The following is a 21,128-nucleotide window of genomic DNA, read 5'->3' as shown; positions in this document are numbered from 1 at the left end:
TCCCGAGGGAGGAGAATCTTCCTGCCCTACTGAGAATGCACAGCTTGGATTTGGGGACAGAGGGGAGTGACCTCAGTGGGTAGGTCATGGTAAGACAGTTGTGAGAGTCAGGTGTGGAACTGACTCTTGGTTCAGCAAACTGAGCAGTTTCTAACACAGCCCTCCCAATCAGCCCCAGTAGTAAAATGTCTCCTACCGGAGTCATAAAGTTATTCGTGTATGGCAAATGTGGATCCTCATAATCTGATATGAGAAGCTGATTGCAAGCGATTTTTTTTCATATGTCCCTGTTAGTTGCACACTTACCAGTGGTTATGCTGAGCCAGACTCTTTGGATCTGACATTGGGTGATTCTTTTGTAGCAAGATGGACTATATGGAAAATTCAGATCTGGAGACATGGTAGGTTTGGACTTTGTGTTGAGATCTTTGGATTCAGGTGTGTTGTCAAGACTACATTTGCTTGTATAAGTGGAGTGAACCAGTAGCCAAACCTCTATTTCTCACTCATCAAATGGTCACAACAGCTCATTAGGACCACAGCACCTACAATGGAATTGGTAAATAACAATTTGATGCAAGAGTGTTACCTGTAGTGAATGGAAACATGAGTAACAGAATAACAGCTAGAGACCTCCTTTTTACTTTTCTTTTAGGTGACTGGTATCCCTGATGAACAGATCTTGGTAGCTGTATTTCCTGGGCTGCCTACTTCTGCTGAACTTTTCATACTGCCCCATAAAAACACAACAGAGAGGAGGAAAAGCAGTGAGGCTGATCTGGAGCAAGTAAGGAAAGGATTCATGGAACATTCATACCATTTGGAGATGGGCTACTTAACTTGTGTATTACTGGATATTGTTTACAATAAGCACAATGGAATTGGAATCATCTGGAACTGTGGCAATATAGTTTATGGCATTAAAAAAAAAAAAGGCTTTTCTGATACCTCACTGAGATATGTCAGTCTACCAGCAGTGGTTCTTCCTAGATATGTAGCGTGTCCTTTGGAAAGTAGTTATGGCCAAAGGAACCTTTAATATGTACTCCCTCTACTCCCTGAAGGAATGCTAATAGACAGAGGCCAAAGCAGCAAGGTAATATACTGAGGTTTACTAAAAATACATGAAACTCTTCAGCTCGTATATCACTGGAACAAGACCTCTTTTTTCTGCAGCAGTGAATAGTGTGTGCAAACTATATTTGGAAGTTACAATATCCATCCACTTAGATAAATAGGTAATTACAGTGATGAATAGCAACAGTGATATGCAGGCAAGGGAAGAGCTAGGAACAACAGCACTAGTCTGCTGAAGCTTTCACAGTAGAATTACCAAGCGATTAAATCAGCTCTTATAAAGGCAAAGGAGTGAAGTACTGCTGGAAAGGCTGCTTAGCTTTAGCTAATGTTCTTGTATGCGGCATTTTTACTGGATGCAAGCTATGTGTGAGCCCATCTTGAAGTAACTCTTGGAGAAGTAACTCTTCTGTGATTAAACATGAAATAATTCAGAGGACTGCTGAATTCTGTAGAAGCTCTTGCCACCCACTGAGCAAAGTCAGTGCCCTCAGTGTATGACATTTGTTCTAGGAAGCTAGCAAAGCTGGCCTCTTAAATTTATGGTGGTGAGTGTGCATAAGAGGGACATTGTGGTGGGAAGGTTTGCAAGGCTTTTTGGAGGGATTTTCTTGAAGTCATTTCTGTCCTGTTCAGTAGGATCTGCCCATATTAAAATCCACTCCAAACAAGCTGGTTTGCCAATATTTCATATGTCAGTATTATACAGACGGCTCAGATTAGATTTCTGACTAGCTGACAGTGAGGCCTGAAGCTCTAGTGCTCTAATTTTATTTGACAGTGTGCTCAGTTGTACTTTGGCACCTGGTTTTGGCTTCCATTTGAGGAGCTCTGCGCTGGATTACAATCCAGGTTCCTTTGGCCATCAGAACTACTCAGTAGCTGTGCCCTGACCATTGGAACTACTCTAGGGAGACTGGGCATTAACAAACTCAGGCTCCAGTGTGACATGCCAGGTATGTGCTCTGAGGCAACCAAATAGCACAGCTGAGTTGCTGAGCCATGGATAAACCTAGTCCAAGGCCCCTCTTCTAAATGAAGGAAAGATATGCAAGTTTGCTATTAATCATCAAAACTGTATTGTTTCATTCCCAACAGCCTATTTGAGTAAAGAAATAGTAGGCTGGACCACCTAAATCAATTCCATCATCCACAAATAAAAAGCAAGTATGTCAGTGATTTCAAAGTGTATTAGATCAAACTCACAGGACATTGTGGAGAGTGAAAAGATCTTTAGTTCTTTTAACTCCTCTTTTACCTCCTCAATATAGGAAAAAAGAATGCTAACTTTTCTTGGTTTGCTTCCCAGGAGAGGTAGAATGATGCACTGTGTGAGTCTCAAAAGTCCTGTAAGGGAGACTTGCATGCAGTGGGACTCAATTCTGTCTAAAGCACATGTACATGGTTTTCTCCACCCTCATTCTCTCGCTTCCCTTTTCTTTCTGAAGCCAGTAAGAGGTGTTAGTCACCATTCTTAGGCTACATGCATTCCTGAATGTTCTTCACAACTTGTTGTCTTCTATATTGTAACTACTATATTGCTTATTATTTTGTCAGGTGGTAGAAATCCTTTTTAATGCTCTCAACCAGAACCTGGTCCAGTTTGAACTGAAACCCGGTGTTGAAGTCGTTGTATATGTCACTCAGTTAACATTAGGTGAGTGTGAAGTCAAATGCTTACATGTGGTTCTCTTGAGGCTTCAGAGAACTCTAGAAGAACTAGTCTACATCAGAGCACTCACAGTTTGGTATGTGCTACTGGGGTCCATAGGACTGATCATGCTGAGACATTGTCTGTGTAGAAGCAAGTATGAAAAGCAATCCAGCAGTGGCATCTTCATGCACCAGTTTGTACAAGTACTAAAAGTACCTTTTAAGGGTTCCCTACGGCTCAATTAACTAGTGCATTGATGTTTTTCAAGTGTTTTAGAAAATCAGGCAAATGGTGTTCTATCAAGCCCTCATTGGGAACCTGTGTTATTCAGTGGGAGTATTACTATCATGGATATTGGATCAAATCCTTATTGCAAAGGGTTTGTTAATGTTATGACTAGCCAAGAAGCTTTATAGGGGCAAAATACTCATGAAAAGAAGATATAGACCTCTTACAGGAAATATTGAATATTGACTTCTACAAATTAGAACTTATTTAAATTTCAATGCTACTTATTTCCATTTTTGCTCCAAGTAATGAATAGTCACTTTAAGCTTCATCACCCTCTTTACTTTAAACCACCCTAGCGTGAAGCTCTCAGCTACTGCTGAGAATTTTGCCCAGCCTAGAGTAAAGCTCCCAGCTATTTCTGAGACAGCGATGACTACAGAGGAGATGATGGATTTATTTTTACCCTTGCCATTATCTGAAATGTGGGATCTTGTGCATATGAAGTTGCTGGTAGCCACTTAAAAAGATTGGGATTCATGTCCCATGATAATACACTTTACCTTCTTTTGACATGAGACTCAGAGAGCCAAGAGCTGGGCTAAACCAAAGCTCATGACCTATGCTACAGGTAATGCCTTTTTGCCTTCACTGTCTGACTGTTGTGTGGGGGTGAGAGTCAGATGTTAATAAGAATAGGCTGGAATGAATTAATGTGCAAAACCACAAATGAAATCCAAATATCTGCAGACTCCAGATTCAGAATCTGGGTTTGTTTTAGTAAGACATTGCAAAGTGTGGAATTAGCTTAAAGTGCTCAGTTATTCTCATGTATTTTGACTCAGTTGAAATGACAGTCAGTTGATTTGCACATGAGTCCATCGAAGCAGTAGAAGCAGAATACTGTCAGTATCAGACTCTTAGGTGTGAAAATTTGGTGATGGAACCAAAGTGACTCTATTTACATAGACTTTGTACCGTCTTCTGGGTGACAGGAAAGGAATAGAGAATAGTAAAAGAACAAACCCAAATATTTATGTGGAGTGAAAAACACTCAGCTGCTACTTAGAATCATTTGTGCATCATTAGAGACAATGGATGGATCAAGTCTACAAAATACTATAACATAGTGCATGCTTGGGTCTAAGATTATTGCTCTGGGCTCCCCTACTGACTCTATTGAAAAGACTGTAAGGTCCAAAGCAAGGAATAACCTTGAGGCTTCTCACCAGACAAGATCCCTGTCACATGTGAGACAGACACGTCTTTGGAAAATGGGAGTCGTGCTGTTAACAGATGCTTTGAAGTAGCTTCTCCAAAGGGGAATAGACATGCATTAGACATGTCCCTGGAAAAGGCTGAAAAGCAATAGGCCAGAGTGCTATCACAGGAGTGGTCAGCCATTCAGCTAAGCATGGCTTGCTGTGCCTTTCACTAAGAGATGTTAGACTGCACCGTCTTGAAAAATGAGCTTGGCTTTCAAAGGACAAGAGAGACAATTTGTTTCCTACTGATTGGTCTTGCAAAAACAGCATGCACCATGCAGCGGTGATAAAGCAGATGTAGGAAAAACAGAGTTAAGCTTAACTCTCTGGGAGTTATGTGTTCCCTAATAATATCTTGCAGATGTAATGCTCTTCCTTTCCTCCTGCAGCACCCCTTGTTGATTCCAGCACGGGTCACAGCAGTTCGGCGATGCTGATGTTGCTGTCTGTGGTATTTGTAGGCTTGGCTGTTTTTTTAATCTACAAATTCAAGAGGTAAGTTGAGAAACTTTGGGGGATGGGAGGAAGAAGCACTGGGTGGTTTACAGGAACTCTAGGCAGATCAGTTCCTGGATTGCAGATGAAGAATGGGTTATGCTGGCCTAAGGCTTAGACTGGTATAATTCCCTATTTCTCAGATATAGAGAAAAGACAATCTACTGCCCTTCGACCCCAAACTCAGTGCTCTTAAACATCAGCAAAAGCTCAGAACTCAGACTGTGACCTGCATCAGCAGATGTGTTTGTACCATAGATCAGAAATGGGGACACTGTGTGCTCACTGAGTACGGAGCTACACAATGCAGACTTAGTCAAGAAAATGCACAGTGGATGTCTTCATACAGTCTATATCCATTTGGCCAACTGCCTTACTGCAGCAGTATCTCATTTGTATCTTGCAAAGTGAATAGTTTAGTCTTGCAGAGGAACAGGTGTGATTATGTTAAAGGTGGGAGACTCGAAGCCAGAAAATTTTGTGTTAAGCATCAAAATGCCTTTGGGAATCTGTGCTGAGATTTTCTTTGCCAGATGTTAATATAAACCTTTTGCCTCCAGGCAGGATCTGGGCTGGCCCATGGCACTTTGCTGCTGCCAGCTGTGAAACAAAACTGGCAAAACTGGGATGAGAATGGCCTGTTTGCTGAAGGGCTGCCTTTCGAGAATATATATTAGGCAGATGGAGATCCTTAGGAGGAAGTTTGCATTCATTACAGTACTTACTGTGTTAAATGGTCTGTGTGCCCTGATTCTGTCCAGTGGCAAAATATTGTATTAGAAGCATAAGTTGAGCCTGACTTTGTAAAAAAACCCAACAACTTAAAACTGGACATAAGTAGTTCCTCCAAATTGGGAAGCTATACTTTTTCTTGCCCAGATTCCAGCTATATTTCTTCCTCTAGCTTTTCTGCAGCCCAAGGTAAGCTGAGTAGTCTAATGATGCTAGTGGGATACAAACAATGTTAAAAACTGAATGATAAGACAGACGTATCTTATCCTAGTCTCCAGGTTCAAATCCCCCCAGAATTTCTAACCACTTGCATTAACCATTGTCAAAATCAGTGGGCTGTGCTGCTTCTAGTGCTTGACCTGTTTGCATTAAGATCTGTTACCAAGCCTTCACTGACTTCAGTGGCCCAGGACAATATCCAGAGAGCCCATATGTGTGAATCTGCTCAGGTGCAGATTTCCAGGCCTTCAGTGTGACTTGCTTGTTGCACATTGAAATCCTCGCTCAGCTTCTGGAGGTGTAATACAGGTTTCCAGGTGAACGGGGAACGGAACATGGGACTTGTTTATGGCATTGATTTAATAACTTGTTGGGAAAGCAGCTGCTGGTTTCTCTCAGTCCCAGATGTAGGAAGAGGAAGGCAAGGAAGTCTCACTGGGACATGTGTCAAGATGTAGGTACAACACTTTGTAAGTTGTGCTTTTCTTTGTGTCTTGGTGAGACAGTTTCTTAGATTTGGCCTAATGTCTGGCTTTGTGGTCACCAACCAGTTACCAGAAAGAAGGATCTGTATATTTTAGCTACCAGAAAGCAGTGAGGTGCTGGGTAATCCTCTTTGCTTTGGCAGTCTCCAGGTCATGTTATGCTACTACAGCACATAAAACTGACTCTTGTGCTACTTGCATATTGAGACTCGAGCTTAGAAGCCATCAGCCAAGTGCTGTGCTCCAGGGCTGGTAAGACCCTGTCTTGTTAAAATCTATCTGAAAACTGAATGTATCATAAATTGGGAGTGAGGGGTAAGGTAGTTGAAGCATAAGTTTTGCTTAGCCCAAAGCTCATCCACTTAGTTTTGTTGCCAAAAGAGCAAACCCAGGTCAGACTGACAAAGCTTAGAATTAAGTCAGATACCCAGAGTGTCCTTAGCTTGATTTTTTAGAACAGAAAGCAACTTTTCAGCTCTGTCTGAATCTTCTGGCTCAATGGATCAGAAGTGAGAACATGCAACAATTCTTAATGGTAAAAAAAGGTAAAAACAAAAACTTTCCTCTAGCTCTCAGGGATGCAGAGGTCCCTTAGCCGTGTACTTTTCTAAGTAAAAGTCATCCTAGCCTGGATACAGAACTGCTGCTTACAGGAAAAGGTTGTGGGGAGAGCATGGGCCTCCATGAATTTTTAATTCTAAAATTTTGTAGAATCTGTGCTTTGCTGGTTTGAACACAGACTCCTTATTGTGAATCCATCAAGTTATAGACCCAGCAGGCATGTCAAACACTGCTGCCAGAGAGGTGTTGAGGAGTCTGGATAGAAAAGGAAAGAAGGGGGAAAAATAGGGAAATAATCTGCAAAAAGATTTTTTCTTTTCTGGGAGATTGAGCATACAACAGGTAAATATCCTATGTGTATGGGTGGTGAATAACTGGGCAATTAGTGTATGTGTGTCTTGGGACAGGAATGCAGGAGTGCGTGTGCGTGCATTTGTGCTCAGAGATGTATAGTGGGACATTGTGGCCACCTATGTTGGAAGGCACAGCAGGGTTAGGTGTGTGTGTACGGATGCACGTATGTACAGCTGTCTTGGTTTCTTTTTCCCCTAACTCTCTGGAGTACCTGGAGGCCCTCTGCCTCACAACTCTAAAGAGCTTTTCTCACCTTTCCTCAGAAGACTCTCACTTCTCTACGACTCCATTGTTTGGAAGCAAAACTAAGTTATCCAGTATCTCCAGGCTTGTTCTCCTGTCCATGTGTCTACACACCTCCAGATGTATTCTAGGCACTTAAATCCTATAGGAATGCATTTGTCCTCTGTCATCCAACATGTGCATTCCCTGTGTAGCGCTTATGTCTTCTAGTGCCTTTAAAGCATGCCCGAAGGTTAAAAAGAAAGGTTAGAAGGCAGGGAGAAGAATATGAGGTTTGTTAACTGTTGCTAAACATCCTAAGTATGTCCTGACTTGCTGCTGGTTAAGAACAGAATGCCAAATCTAGGCAATTTCCACTGCTTTCAATCTCTGACATATCCAACAGCAGACAAGTTAGCATAAAGGTATGGCATTTTATATAGCCTCCTTTGAATTCTTCTTTCTCTCTCCTGTGTGCTTTAAGACACTGAAAACATTCTCTGAATTTTCCTCATTTTAGCAGGGCCATTAGCAAAACCAGTCAGTCACCTTCCCACAGGCAACTACACACAGATAATCCTAGCAACCTCCGTGATGCTTGACACATTACTTTTCAGTTCTCTCATTTTAAACTTGCATTCCTCCAGGGATTACTATCTAACCATCTGTGCTAGGCCTATCTAACCATCTGTGCTAGGCTTATCTATCTGTCTAACCAACTGACTTTCAAGAATATCTTTCTAGCAGTCCAAGTTAACTTCTCTTGAAAGAAGAAGAAATAATCCCTTCACTTTCATGGCTTCCTGAGCAGCAAGGGGAAATAAGTCTCTGCAAATTTGCATGATCTGTGTTAGCATGGCAAACTGTTTTTGCAATGAAATGACAACAAATAGACTTTGGGTGGGTGTTATAAGGTCTAAATCCTTTGTGTACTCTGAGGCAGGACCAATTCTTTATAACTCTTTCTGATGTGGCAATTCTTACTGAGTCAGAGTGGGCCTGTCAATAGAAGCAAGTGAGGCTATTTTTTTTTCTCAGTTGATAGTAGTGCTCAAATTGATTTTTACTTTTGGTTTCCAATGCACCACTGATCATATAATAAATACTGGGAGAGCTGGCAGTTGCAGCTGATTCTGCTTAGTTGATTGCTGCTTTCTGAGCTGGGTGCAGTATCCACTGTGTGCACAACTTCTTATTTAAAAGGGCAGGGACCAAAACATTTAGGTTTACAGCTGGAAGAGACTTTAAGCACAGGATAGGAAGGCAGTGGCCTGAGATTTGGGGTAGCTTTAGGCTGTTGTTAGAATTAGTGGATGCTAACGGCACTTTCAGAGCTGAACTTCACTGTGATGCTTTCACCATTCTGAGACCTGATATTTGCATCACTGTCAGGGCTGCATTTCTGGGATTGGTCTCAGTTTAATCTGTCTGATCAGTCAATGACATGCTGAGGATCCCAGTGTTACAAAATCTAACCCCTCATTTTCTTTTCCTGCACAGGAAAATCCCTTGGATTAACATCTATGCCCAAGTTCAGCATGACAAGGAGCAGGAAATGATTGGCTCTGTCAGCCAAAGTGAAAATGCCCCCAAAATCACTCTGAGTGAGTTCACAGACCCCGAGGAGCTGATGGACAAAGAGATGGACACGCGAGTGATGGGTGAGAGACAGCCCTCAGCTGGGGATTGTTTCACAGTCTGGGTAAAATTGTTGGTTATTGGGGTATTAGGAGAGGCAGCCACTGTGACCCCAGGTACAAGCAAAGCCTGAGGCACAGAAATAGGGAGCAAATCTCTCTCTACAACATGGTAACAGGGAGTTTTTCTTACAGTTCTTCAGCTTTTCTCACAGTTCTTCAGCTTTTCTCACAGTGGTACATGACCAGAGTAGAAACCTAAAATAGCAATAGCAATAATAGCTGTTGCTCACACCTATGCCTCTTCATGACCCTGTTTCTCCTGTGAAGGCATCCCGAATTCCCTGAACCCTCAGAAAAATCAGCTGAACCAAGTTTCCGCTGTTGGTGTGCTATCATTATAATTGAATATGTCCCTAATAGCTTAATGAGTTTATTGCTGCTCAACTGAGCTGTATTAGCAAGTTTTCTGCACGCTCCATGCTTATTGCAAATGCAGAAAAAAGATGTGTTACTTTTAAGCACTTTTTCTGTCATTACACTTACACAACCACATCCTAAGAAGGAGTGAGAAGCAATATAGAACAAACCATTAAGGCCACTGCCCTGACTCTCTTCTCCATTTTCTCCTCCACAGGAAGCATCTCAACAATTGCCAACAGTGAAAGCACAAAGGAAATCCCCAACTGCACTAGTGTTTAATACTGAGAATCCACTTGGTCTACAACATTTCTGATTTTTTTATTTGTAATTATTATTGTTATAATTATTATTATTATGAAAAAAGAAAAGAGTTATATGTCATTATTATCATTTGGGAGGGGGTGGGGTGGGATTTTTCTGTTTACCAGGGCTGCATTCATAAATAGCAGGGGTTCTTAATATTTAGGAATACTCATCAGATTAGAAAGAAAAAGCAAAGAACAAGTCAAGTGAGCAGTAGGATTTGAATGCCAGCCTCCTGTTAAATACAGAATGGGAATTAAGTATTCAAATTAAACAGGCAGGTATAGTACCTTAGGCAACACATTGTAGGTAAATTGTCCCTTTTCAGCCTTTTTCAAAATAACTCATGAATCAGCTATTTCATCATCCCGGAGGGCTCAGGCTGGGTTGCTGGACCAGGCTCTGCAATGTGCCAACAGCCGTAGCTTTCCAATGACATGCATGTCTCACTGTTTGCAGGATCTTGCCTCTTTTAATTGCTTTTAATTTCAGTCACCCTCTGGCACTGTTGACTGCTGAGAAAGGGAAAAAAACATCAGAGCAAACACACATCTTGGACCGTAGATTGGCTGGAGGGGACAGCACCATAAGCAGTGAAGGAGCACGCCTGAGTTTATGAATGCAGCCCAAACCCCGTGCATGTGTATAGCGAGGATGCCGAAGGCCTATTGTAGATAATTACAATGTACATAGCTTTTTATTTCTTGGGAAATAATTTAATGTTTAGTAAAAGAAGATATGTTTGAAACAAAACCTGAACCACATACACACATGCACGCACATGCACGCACGTACACACACATGTGCGCGCTCTCGTACACTCCAGCCAGCCAGGGACTGTGGTGAGCATTTGAATCACGCTTTGGTTACAAGCCGTGTTCCAGTTGTCTGTCATATTTCAATCTGACACTGCTGTCTATAAACAGCATAGTTTATTTCTCTTTGTAGAACTGCAAGCCTTTTTTTCATATATAGGGCATCATTTCCTATGATGGAGCAGAAAAGGATATTAGCAGGATAGACTATAAGCCTGTCATGCATATTTTAATAATGTTCATCATCTGTCCACCTCTGTCACTGTTATCCATTTCTGAGAAAGATCTTGGTGACATCTATTAGGGAAAATGAGGAAAACAAATGTGAAATTATCATCATCTCAGTGTGGGCAAATACCAGTGTGCTTGCGGTACCCAGTACAACCTGAACTCAGCAGTAGGCCAGGGTGCAGTAGCTTTGCTCCCAGTGACAAGTCATGCTTTTAAAAGTTAAGCTAATGAAGTAAAGTGCTATTCGGGATGCATAAGGGTAACAAATTTTGGCTGAACATAATGCATGTGATTAGGGACTGCTCTTTGGAGAGGGGAATGGAGGGTCAGATCTGCATAACTTTGCTTGGAAAGGTCTTTCTTATGCGTGCTGTAGAACAGCTGCTTCCAATTTTGGATGGAAATGCCATCAGAGTAATTTCTGCATGGTGGGTTGGTGCTTTCTGATAAGAACAGGGAGGTTAATTAAGAAAAGACAGTGAAAAACCTCTTTAGGAATCTTCTAGCACACTGAGTTGAGGATATACCTCAGGAATGGCAGAGTTTTGGGGCAAGAGGTTAAATTAGAGGTGAGTTACTTTTATCCATTTGAGTTAATGATGTTAAAAATGTACCTTATTCTGCAAATATTGAGTTCTAAGACTCAGCAGGAATTTAAGGAAGATTGAAGGCTTGTTTGGGAAGATGTTCTAGTGTTTGTGAGGTAACAGATGGCAAAAATGGCAATGTTTGCTACCCTTTTTTTAGGATCTGGATACAGGACTCCACATCACTTTTAGTACATCTGGACAGAAATTCAAGATGGCTAGAATTTAGGTGTTACTTGCTACCTCTCTGCATTGCAACGTGCCAGATGGCTACAAACCAGCTTCAGCTACATGTGTTCACTCTGTTGATGGGCTGGAATGTCTTTCAGAGTTTATAATCCTGATGTGTCTGCAGGTGGAGAGAAAAGTAGTTAAACACAGTTTGGAGAAAAACACAGGGCATATTTAAAGACCCAAATTGTAAAGCCAAAATGTAGGGAAATACTGTCCGAAAGCTAAATATTCTCAACCCTTCTCCTCCATTTCAGTCAGGCTTGTAGGGCCTTTCTTTTGATTTAAAAATATTTTTCTGTTTCCTCCCTTACTTTTCTGCTCTAGTTCCTAATATAAGCTGAAGAGTGATGTCTGTGTGATTCTATTTAACCTTGAGTTTCCATCCATCGCATGTGCATAAACTGTTGCATTACTGTCTCTGCTCTACTGAAACACCAAAGTAGTTTACAGTAATGTCCCAATCTGGTGATAACACTGTTAGTGCGAGGCCACAGCTTCCCACTTAGGTTTAGATGGGAGAGATCTATGTAAACAGCAAGGCCTGTGTGCCTTGAGCTGAACTGTGGGCTGATCTCAGTCTTTGCTGATCAGTGGGATTGGAGGGACTGCTTTTGTGAGCTGCTCTAGAGGACTGAATGTGGAATACTCCTTGTTTTCTGTATTAGCTTTTTCTTTTATAAACCAGGAAACAAAGTGAAAGTGTTCATTGCTGTTTGGAGTTTTCTAGGTTTTCCATGGGATTGATCTCATATTGATTTAAAAAGAAAGGCAGAGTATTGCAGTTTTCACAATTTCTTTCCACTCTTTTTTGCAGTTTTTTTGCATTTGTTTTATATTTTTTCCCTTTACAGTCTTAAAGGTGACCAATAAATATCTCATAACAGATGGGACAAAGCAAGGATGAAAAGTTGAGAGTAAGCTGTTGAAAAAATGGAAACGTTTTTAATTGTTAAAAATAAATTTAATCTCAATGGAGGATGTGAAATTTCTGAATTATACAGTTACCTTTTTGAGAAACATCTGTCCAGAAAAACATTTTCAGTCCAAAATTATTCTAGAGGCACTACAAAACAAATAAACAAACAAAAATCCATGGAGCAAGGATTAAATGTCAAAAGACCCTACCTGATTCCTGGGTTGGTTCAAACTTCACGATCTGTGAGACTTATTGGGTATTACTACTTTTTAACATAGTTTGTCACACTGCTGTCTGGACCACAGTGTGCTCCACCTACGTCTGGAAAAAGCTCTCTAGGATGTACATGGGACCACATTTGCCAGATCATACCTTCTGCATTAGGGCACAGCTATGGATGATAGCAGCAGAAAAAAAAGCCTGTATTTATGACTGAAAGCTGCTCCTTTAGGATATTAGATGGGTAACGAGTATGTCCCAATGGGATAGCTAGGGCTCTGTCTATCCATGGGATCTCTGCAAATTGGGATTGGGCACTGGCGATCTTTTGGAAGGCACCAAACTGCGGCATTAGCAGAGTATGGAGTATTGGCCACTGCTATTTGTATATGTCATGCTGAGAAATAACAACTTGAGGGTGTCATGAAGTTTTTTCCCCTGCAAGTTTTATCCTGATGAAAATGTAATGGAAATCCTTGAAGCTGTAGATTAACGTGGGAAAGAGCCAATGCCATGAATAGAATGTAAATACCTACCATACTGTGGTGATGTATAAAGAGGAAAAGAGAGAGAAAGTGAGAGCAAGAGACTGGGTCAGTGCCCTCTATCATTGCCAGTTTTTCCCTCATAATGGGTTCTACCTTATTAGCTGTATTTTAGGAATAATGCATGAGACCTGAGGACTAGATGAAGCTTTTGGCTCTGTATGGCTGTCAATCTGGTATAAACACCCTGACCAATCTGATATAAACACCCTGATCAATCTGATATAAACACCCTGATCCTCTACTTGGTTTAACCTGTACTTGAGAGCCTGGAAGTATCAGAGATGAGGCTATAGCGACTGGAGACTGCAGAGTTTCTCAGTTGCAGTTGCCGTCAATAAGAGCATGTGGAGGAGAGTGTGCATTTTCTTCTGGAATAACCTTTGCTTTCAGGGGTGTGCAAAGATAACCTGTTCTCCACTCGTTCCCGTCAGTCAGTTCCCACACACATTCCAGGTCTGACAAACCAAATCCGAATCTCATTCCTGCTGATGATGGACAGTGCATTAAACCCAAACCACCACCATGGTTTTGAAGGATTAAATGAGACAGACAATTGCAATACCTGTATTAAACTCAGTAATACAAATGCATGAGTCATATATATACATATATATATATACTGTTCTTGGTTTTATTGTTCCATTTGAATATTTCTACTGTAAAAAAGGCAGTGGTTTTGAAATTGTTGAAAATAAATGTATTTTTGTACATCAGAGTTACCCCGGCTGCTCTTTCAGTGCTTGTTCTTCTCAAATTGCCTTTCGGCAAAGTCTGCTCTGTCTTCACTGAGTTTTCCTTGCCATGTCTAGCCCTCCAACCCTGTCATTCAGGGTAACGCAAAGCACATGGAGGGTCAACAGAGAAATGTGTAAGGCAAGATTTTTAAGATAGAGTATAAAACAACTACATCTCTTTCTTACTTCTCCCCTCCAAAAGTCCTCTCTTTGTCTTTACATTCCACAGGCTGATTCTCTTTGAAGACTTGGGAGGTGAATAGGAGGGCACATCTACTTGTTTATGCAGACAAAGCCCCATGTATGCCATGCTCTCGTCTAACAGACTTCAATGTGAAAGAGGCTGTAGAGTGCCCGTGGTGGAAAAAAAAAGAAGGGAAAAAGAAAAAAACTTCTTTACTACTTGGCATAAGAGACTGTTTAGAAAGGAAAAGAGAGCATGGAAATGTGTCTCTGGATATGCATCAGCATTCTCACTCCACGGGCATACATACTCATCCTCTCCCTGCCCTTTTCTTTAGCTCTGGAAGTCCACAAACTGCAGATTTCTGGAGCATGGCAGTTACCTGGGAAACACCTCTCCGCAGCTGCCTTTTGCTTATGCTCCTTCCCAGGTGTCCATTTTTGGTCTCGGGGAGGGGAGCCAAATCTTTTCTCTGACCTGATGGAGATAATCTTTTATGTACATATTACTTCAGAATGCAGCTGGTATCTGTTTAATTCTCCCTTTTGAAATTAGCTATCAGTTATTTCTGTTCTTCCTTTATGTCAGTAAGCTGAAAAGGTCAGGCAACCAAGACTACATTGGCCATCTCTGGGAGTGATGAGAAGCCTCCCGCATCATGGAAGATCACTCAGCTTTTGAAATCTTTAGGTCTGGCCCTTTACAGCAACGCCAGTGTAACATTTCTGTTCATGGAATCCTGAAATGAAGTAAATGAAGTAATGAGCAGACAAGCACAAATAATGACATTACCATGGCTTAACCGGCTACCGCTGAGACCCAGTAATCAGCTATGTGCAGAAACCCAGCTAAGTACAGCTGTGAACTCAAATGCAGGCACTTAAACATCAGCCTTTATCATACTCTGGAAACATGAGCTCAATCTTTTCCTGAATCCAGCTGTTTTTCTGTAACAGATGGAATTATGCCTTTATTAAGAGCAGTGTAAGCATTGTTTACTACTTTGTGGTATTCTTACGGCTGTGCCAAATACACCCTTTTCCTGGTGCTGCTCAGGAAAAGTACATCATAACTGTTGCTGAAGCCAGCTCATCAGTCATCTTTCCCTCGTCACTGTGGTGCTCATCAGCACCCAAGGCTGCCATGCTGGGTGTTGGACATCTGTAGTACAGGAGAGAAAAGTACTGTCAAGGCCATTTTACCCAGCTTGGTGTGTTGATACTGAAAAGTTTGGCTTGGCTTGGGCTCGCTGACTAACGAAGCTCCTGTGTTCCTCGTGCAGTGAAAGCCTTTCATTACCTGTATAATGGGAGCACCTAGAGATGAGATGCTGAAAACGCATCAACCTCGCGCCCACCACTGAATAAACCACAAGTGCAATGAGGCTTGGCTGGGGTCGGCTGCATCCTCACCCACACACTGCAGCAGAGGACAGTGATGGAGGAGGGTGCATGCCTGAACCACCCAAGGCTCTGTCTTCACGCTCTTTGAGGAACTGGGCTGGGTTCTACTGTAAGGCAGAATCTGAGAGGCACCTGATGGACTTGTACTATACTGGAAGATGAGTGCCCTTCTAAAATCATCAGCCTGAAGAGGCTTATAGTCACTGTCCTACTTGCCAGGAGTGTGCCCAGCATTGTCAAGGTGGGAGAAGAGCCTCTTTCCCTTGGTTCAGTCCAGAGCTTGGTGCAACCACAAGTACAAGTTCTCTTGCCCCAGAGATTTAGCCCTGTGCTCCAGGTACCTCCCTGTGAATGCTGCTGCTAAACTTCTAGTCTTTGTTTGGAGACAAATGAGACATTTCCCACACAGAACTCATGGCACCATGCACTTCAACAAGGTGAGGTAGCACTTAGCTGGATTTTCCTTCTGCCCAGTTCTTTTTTCCTTGGCCTTCTCCCCAGTTAAGTCCTCTGGTTATTAAGCACTATCAATGCAACACTGCATTACTGACATATTATTGTAATACATCACTCAAGTGCTGGTCTACTGTCATATATCATGGTGCTGCATCAGAGGACTGACAGGTGACAGGAGCCCCAGACCCAGAGACATATCATTTTTCTAAGCTTTATGGGCTGCTTTCTTTGTCTAAGACAGCAAGCAAAGTCAAAGAAGGCAGTGTTGGACTACTGCCATGAAGCTTTCAAAGCCTTTAAATACATTTATCTATAATTTTTTTTCCTTTGACCCTGAAACATTAATTAAAGAAGTCTGCTGATGTTTATATGAGCCTGTAGAGATGGGTTCATTGTGGGTCATGGAGGATGGAACAATTGCTAGCGTGAACTGTTTCAGAAAGACTAGAATATGTGAGTGTCTGTGTGTGAACAGAAGAGAAGGATTTGTCCTTGCAAAACAAAAATAAAAGGTTTGCTCCTGAATTGCAGACAATTTATTATTAGTACATCTTTTGAGTATATTTTTAATTCAGTCCTGTAGGTGGAGATGGAACAGAAGACAATTGTGGTGTTTTTTCTTGGGATTTTAGCCATGATCAATACAAAAAGATTTGCTTTGCCATTGCTTTATGCTAGTTCTACCTGTGCAGGCCCACTGACATCAGTGAATTTAGTTGTGATTTACACCAGTCTGAGCTCTCACATTAAGAGGAGTTGCACACCTATTTCAAGGACAGAATAAATCATTTTTAATGCCTCGTGAATGCCAAACAGTTTTCAGGCCAAAATTTAGGGGAGATTGTAATACAATAATTATAAAAAAACACATACAGAAACATAGTGAGGAGGAAGGAGAAGGATGTTTATTAAGTGAAATTGAAATGTTACAAGGATGTGGGCTTTCAAAAATCCTGTGTTAGTTACATGAACCTGGAAGGCAAAAAGGAGAGAAAAACTGAAAACCTGATACGAAACAGAGCAAGAAAGAACAGAGGTGGACTGGGCTGGCTGAGGGCCTGTGCTTGACCAGCATGCACAGTGAGAGGGATATGGATGGTTAATCATTTAGTAATTTTAGCAAGGGAAATTTCTGAATTCTCAGGCTGGATCAATCAAATGAACAGGAAATGGAGCACATCCATTACATAAATGATGCGGTCATCTCTACTCACACATCCTGAGGCTCAGCCTTGAAATTCAGGTTCTAAGCAGTTGTTTTGCTAGTGAAGGCCCAGTGTTCAGCACTGAGGTTCCTTGTAGAGCAGTGATAGGAGAGTAACAGTTCAGACAGGATTTGTAGGCCATTTCCAGAGCTCAACTCAGGGTTGCATGTAAGTGTATTCAAAGGGCTGCACTGGCGCTGCAGAAAAGATGCAGCTCCTGGTGCAGAATGTAAGGAAAATGGGCCTGAAGAGGTCAATGGAGAAAAGGCAGGAAGATGTCATTATGAAATGACATGCAATATTTGTCAGGTCATAGGATTCACTCTTCTTTCCTTGATATTAATTGGACTTTATGCTGAGTGAATGAGTTAAAATAATTACCTGGGATAGAAGGCAAGGATAAGCTTTTACAGAGACCTATTTAAATGGCCATCAAGAACTGACTAAGGCAATTGCCTGGGCTAAGACAAGGGATGTAGCTACCTGTCCTTGTCTTTTAGAAATCAGGTCCCCTGAAAAGACCCTCAGAGAAACCAGAGAAATTTGAGTAGTTTCAAGTAGGAGAAGAAGTGGTGAAAATGAAAGTAAGACAATCTGAAAACTGAGATAAGGCAAAGTCAGGCTGGGCAGCATGTCTTGTTGGCAGATCTAGACATGTTTGGCTGCATTTACAGTGTCTAACATACACACACCCCATCATTTCAGAGTGGTTCTGGGTCTCCTGATAGCCCACAAAGATGCAGAAGGATCGAGAGCCTCAACATGCCACTGCAGTGCTCAGAGACAGACATTGTTACCAGCAGAAGGAGCCGGTTACCTCAAGACCATTACTCCATAGCATGTAAAGTGCCTAAAGCATATTGTAGGCAAGCTCGAGCATTTAAATCCATTTGCAGCTCTCAACCTTACTGCCTAATAATATCGCCTTCACTTAGAATAATCTGAGATATTGTTAGAAATACCTGTGAGACTGTGTTTTTAATCTTTTTTTTAACCTTGAAATGTTCCTGTCAGTTCCACTCTACAGGCTGCTGGAGATCTGAACTGTCTTATAAGATGCTGAGGGATTTTTCTCTTTAACTTTCTATAAAACTTTGCTTCCTTTTGTAGTTTACACATCATAGTTTCAGCATAAGCTTCATCCCTCTCTACCCATTGCACTTTGGGGCTATGAACAACTTACAATATGAATAATATCTACAGTATGAACAATTTGTCCATTTCTAAAAGGAAAAGTCACAGAACTGACAAGCATGCACTCCCGTGGCTTCAGTGCAGGAGAGCGTGGAGACAGTTTTTGACATCAGTGGGCACATTCACTGTGGTCTGTCATTAACTCCTTTAGGCCTTGGGACACACTCCCACTCTACATGAACACTCACACAGGTCGCACAACCCCCACACTTTATATAGGAGGAGGGTTTAAGAACTGCTGCAAATTATTTATTCATTCAAGATATTTTCATCAGCCTCCAAACATTAACTGATCCCAAGTAGTGGGAGGGAAGTGATATGACATATTTTTTTATCTATTCTATTGGTAGATTTTAGACAAAATTATTTTAAGAACAAGGTGTGAACACAAAGCAGCCTAAGCAAATTAGGGCAGACTATGCTAGGAGAGGAACCAAGCTCCTGTATGTCAGTATGGTTGATGTTTATGGGCTTAGGAATTCCTGAGCCAGCTCCTCAAATATCCTTTATATGGTCTATGGGGATGGATGGCAAGATGGAACTGAAGAAAAGGCTTCGTTCCTCACTTAAATGGATATTTTGATCTACTTAAAGCAGTAATCTAAGGTCATGCATTAATTTCTGGTTTGAATAAGGTGAATTGCTGCAAGCAGTTTTAAGCTCCAACATGTTTGAGTCTGAATTTCTAGTTGTAGCTGCTCTACACCAACAATCTGCAAACTGGATTGAACCTCCCTTGAACACCACTTGGCTTGTACTAGGAACTCCGACTGCAAGGAAGCCTAAAAGGGACACATGGGTCAATGGAGAGAAAGATCTTGAAGGTGGAAAACACTTCAAAGGGAGACTGAAGGTTTACTCAGAATGGTACTAAGGTTTTTGTTTTGTTGGTTTTGGCTTTGTTGGTTTTTTTTTGTGTTTGGTTTTGTTGTGGGTTTGTTTTTTTCCCCCTCTAATTTTAAATCAGAATTAATAGCTAGTCAGAAACGTTGGCTTCAGAAGTTATTATTATGTTTCAACAGATGTTCAACTAGTCAGATTATTTAATTAGCTTCATGCTCTTTAACCTCATAAATCTGTGAAAGCTGTGACAAGGAAAAAGAATGGTAATAAATCAACACCCTAAACCTTAATACAGTCTAAAAACTTTGGATCAAAACACCATTGAAAACTTTGAGGAGCAAGCTGAATGTCTCTCTTTGGGATATAAATCTCACTTGAGCACACTTTTGGATGAAAGTGCCCAGGATTCTCAGCACAGTGTCCTTGGGAAGTGGGAAGTGCATTTGTGTGTGTAGGGAGCTGGTTTGGCATTGTAGAGACCTTCATAAGGTCCTAGCTCCGCTACTGATTTAAAATGTGACTTTCAGGTACTCTGCCTGTTCCTTTTCCTGTCCTACTTCAGCAGTGGCGATGTTGTCTGAAGCACAGTCTGACCCTAAGTACTGCCATGTATCTCCACGCACAGAAAGTTTGCATCGTGTCTACATCCATGGTGATGTAGAGATGGTTGCTTTGGGAACTTCAGGGAAAGAAATGATGGTAATAAACAGTAGCATAAGAGCAAAGATACAGTCCTCTCTTAACATTTTTTACTTCCTTCTGTTTTACTAAGTCCTTGTGTTTTCATATATTTACCTAGAAAACAACTGACTTTTTCCAAAACAGAAAATGGAGCACCCTCTTTCCACAAAAACATTATTGCCTCTTTGCCCTTCCTTTGCCTTATGGTTCTGTTACAGATCCGTTTGTTTCTCCTCTGATGTTCCAGAACCTTTCGTTAAAAAGAAGACAATTAATATATTAGTGTCAGTCAGTTATCCACTTCCACTTGGCACGATTCTGTATTTTCTGCCTGAACACTTCTTTTTTTCCCCAACATGGGGAAATACTTCTCAAATCCAGCCTACACCAGCCTAGCTCTTGGGTGGCTTCTCTCATGGAGAAAATTAGATAGGCTTATTCTTGTACACACACACAAACACGTATAGAGAGAGGGGATTTTTCTAAAGATTACTCCAGAGAAGAGAGTAATTGTTTAAGACACTATTCACAAGAAAACATTTTTTCTCTCTGCTTCCCACTGACAAGGATGTTTTAGGAGACTGGCTTCTCGATTTCCATACCTCCAATACTCCCTTAACTTGGGTAATAGCAGTGCTACCTGTTCTCCCACTTTTATGTTATACAAAAAGCCTTTTTTGTTTTCTGAGGTGGGTGGGTGAACAGATGGCCTAGGGACCTGCCAGCACATCTGCAGAGTGGCAAGGCCACCTCAATCAATGAAGATGGAAAGCTATGGGACAATTTGGTCACTTCACCATAATTCAGCTGAAGTACTTGGTGCTATGGCAGACAATAAGCTTAGTACTCAATAGGCATGAATCTGGCCTTGAAAAGTAATCGTCCAGTGTTAGGTTTCAAGTGATTCAGTGGGAAATCTTTCTATTGTATGGCAAGAAATAACCATTGCTAGGATCCTGGGCCAGCTGTCACCAGCAATTGGGATGGTGCACTCATACATTACATGATTACAGGAGACAGCAGTCAGTGAATCAAATACAGTGACCTGCTTCATCCTCAGATCGCCTGGAAGAACAGAGCTTTATTCCCATGTGTGGTGTTTTAAAATGTGTTGTCCTCATCTTCATTTCAGAAAAATACTTTGTTGACAGATTTTTGCCCCTCCGGAGACCAACTTCAAACAAAGGATCATTTACAAAGGAAAAACTCCATTCAGTAAGTGT

General features: G+C 41.5%; 1 protein-coding gene across 1 annotated transcript in view; it reads left to right on the top strand.

The window, feature by feature from the left end:
- SORCS3 (sortilin related VPS10 domain containing receptor 3) overlaps positions 1-12,478 on the top strand; it is a 300,335-nt gene extending 287,857 nt beyond the window's left edge. Inside the window, exons 23-27 of the mRNA XM_061458813.1 lie at positions 656-787; positions 2,635-2,734; positions 4,614-4,719; positions 8,793-8,953; positions 9,567-12,478. Coding sequence (XP_061314797.1) covers positions 656-787; positions 2,635-2,734; positions 4,614-4,719; positions 8,793-8,953; positions 9,567-9,631 — 564 coding nt within the window. The 3' untranslated portion in view covers positions 9,632-12,478. The remainder of the gene's footprint in view (positions 1-655; positions 788-2,634; positions 2,735-4,613; positions 4,720-8,792; positions 8,954-9,566) is intronic.
- Positions 12,479-21,128: the final 8,650 nt, after the last annotated feature.

Source organism: Pezoporus flaviventris, unplaced genomic scaffold (genome assembly GCF_033815535.1).
Source record: "Pezoporus flaviventris isolate CSIRO_AGI_PZ_B2104156 unplaced genomic scaffold, CSIRO_AGI_Pfla_v1 ptg000029l, whole genome shotgun sequence".
NCBI classification, from domain to species: domain Eukaryota; kingdom Metazoa; phylum Chordata; class Aves; order Psittaciformes; family Psittacidae; genus Pezoporus; species Pezoporus flaviventris.
The sequence above is the reverse complement of the archived record's forward strand: the minus strand, read 5'-3'. Positions and strand labels throughout refer to the sequence as shown.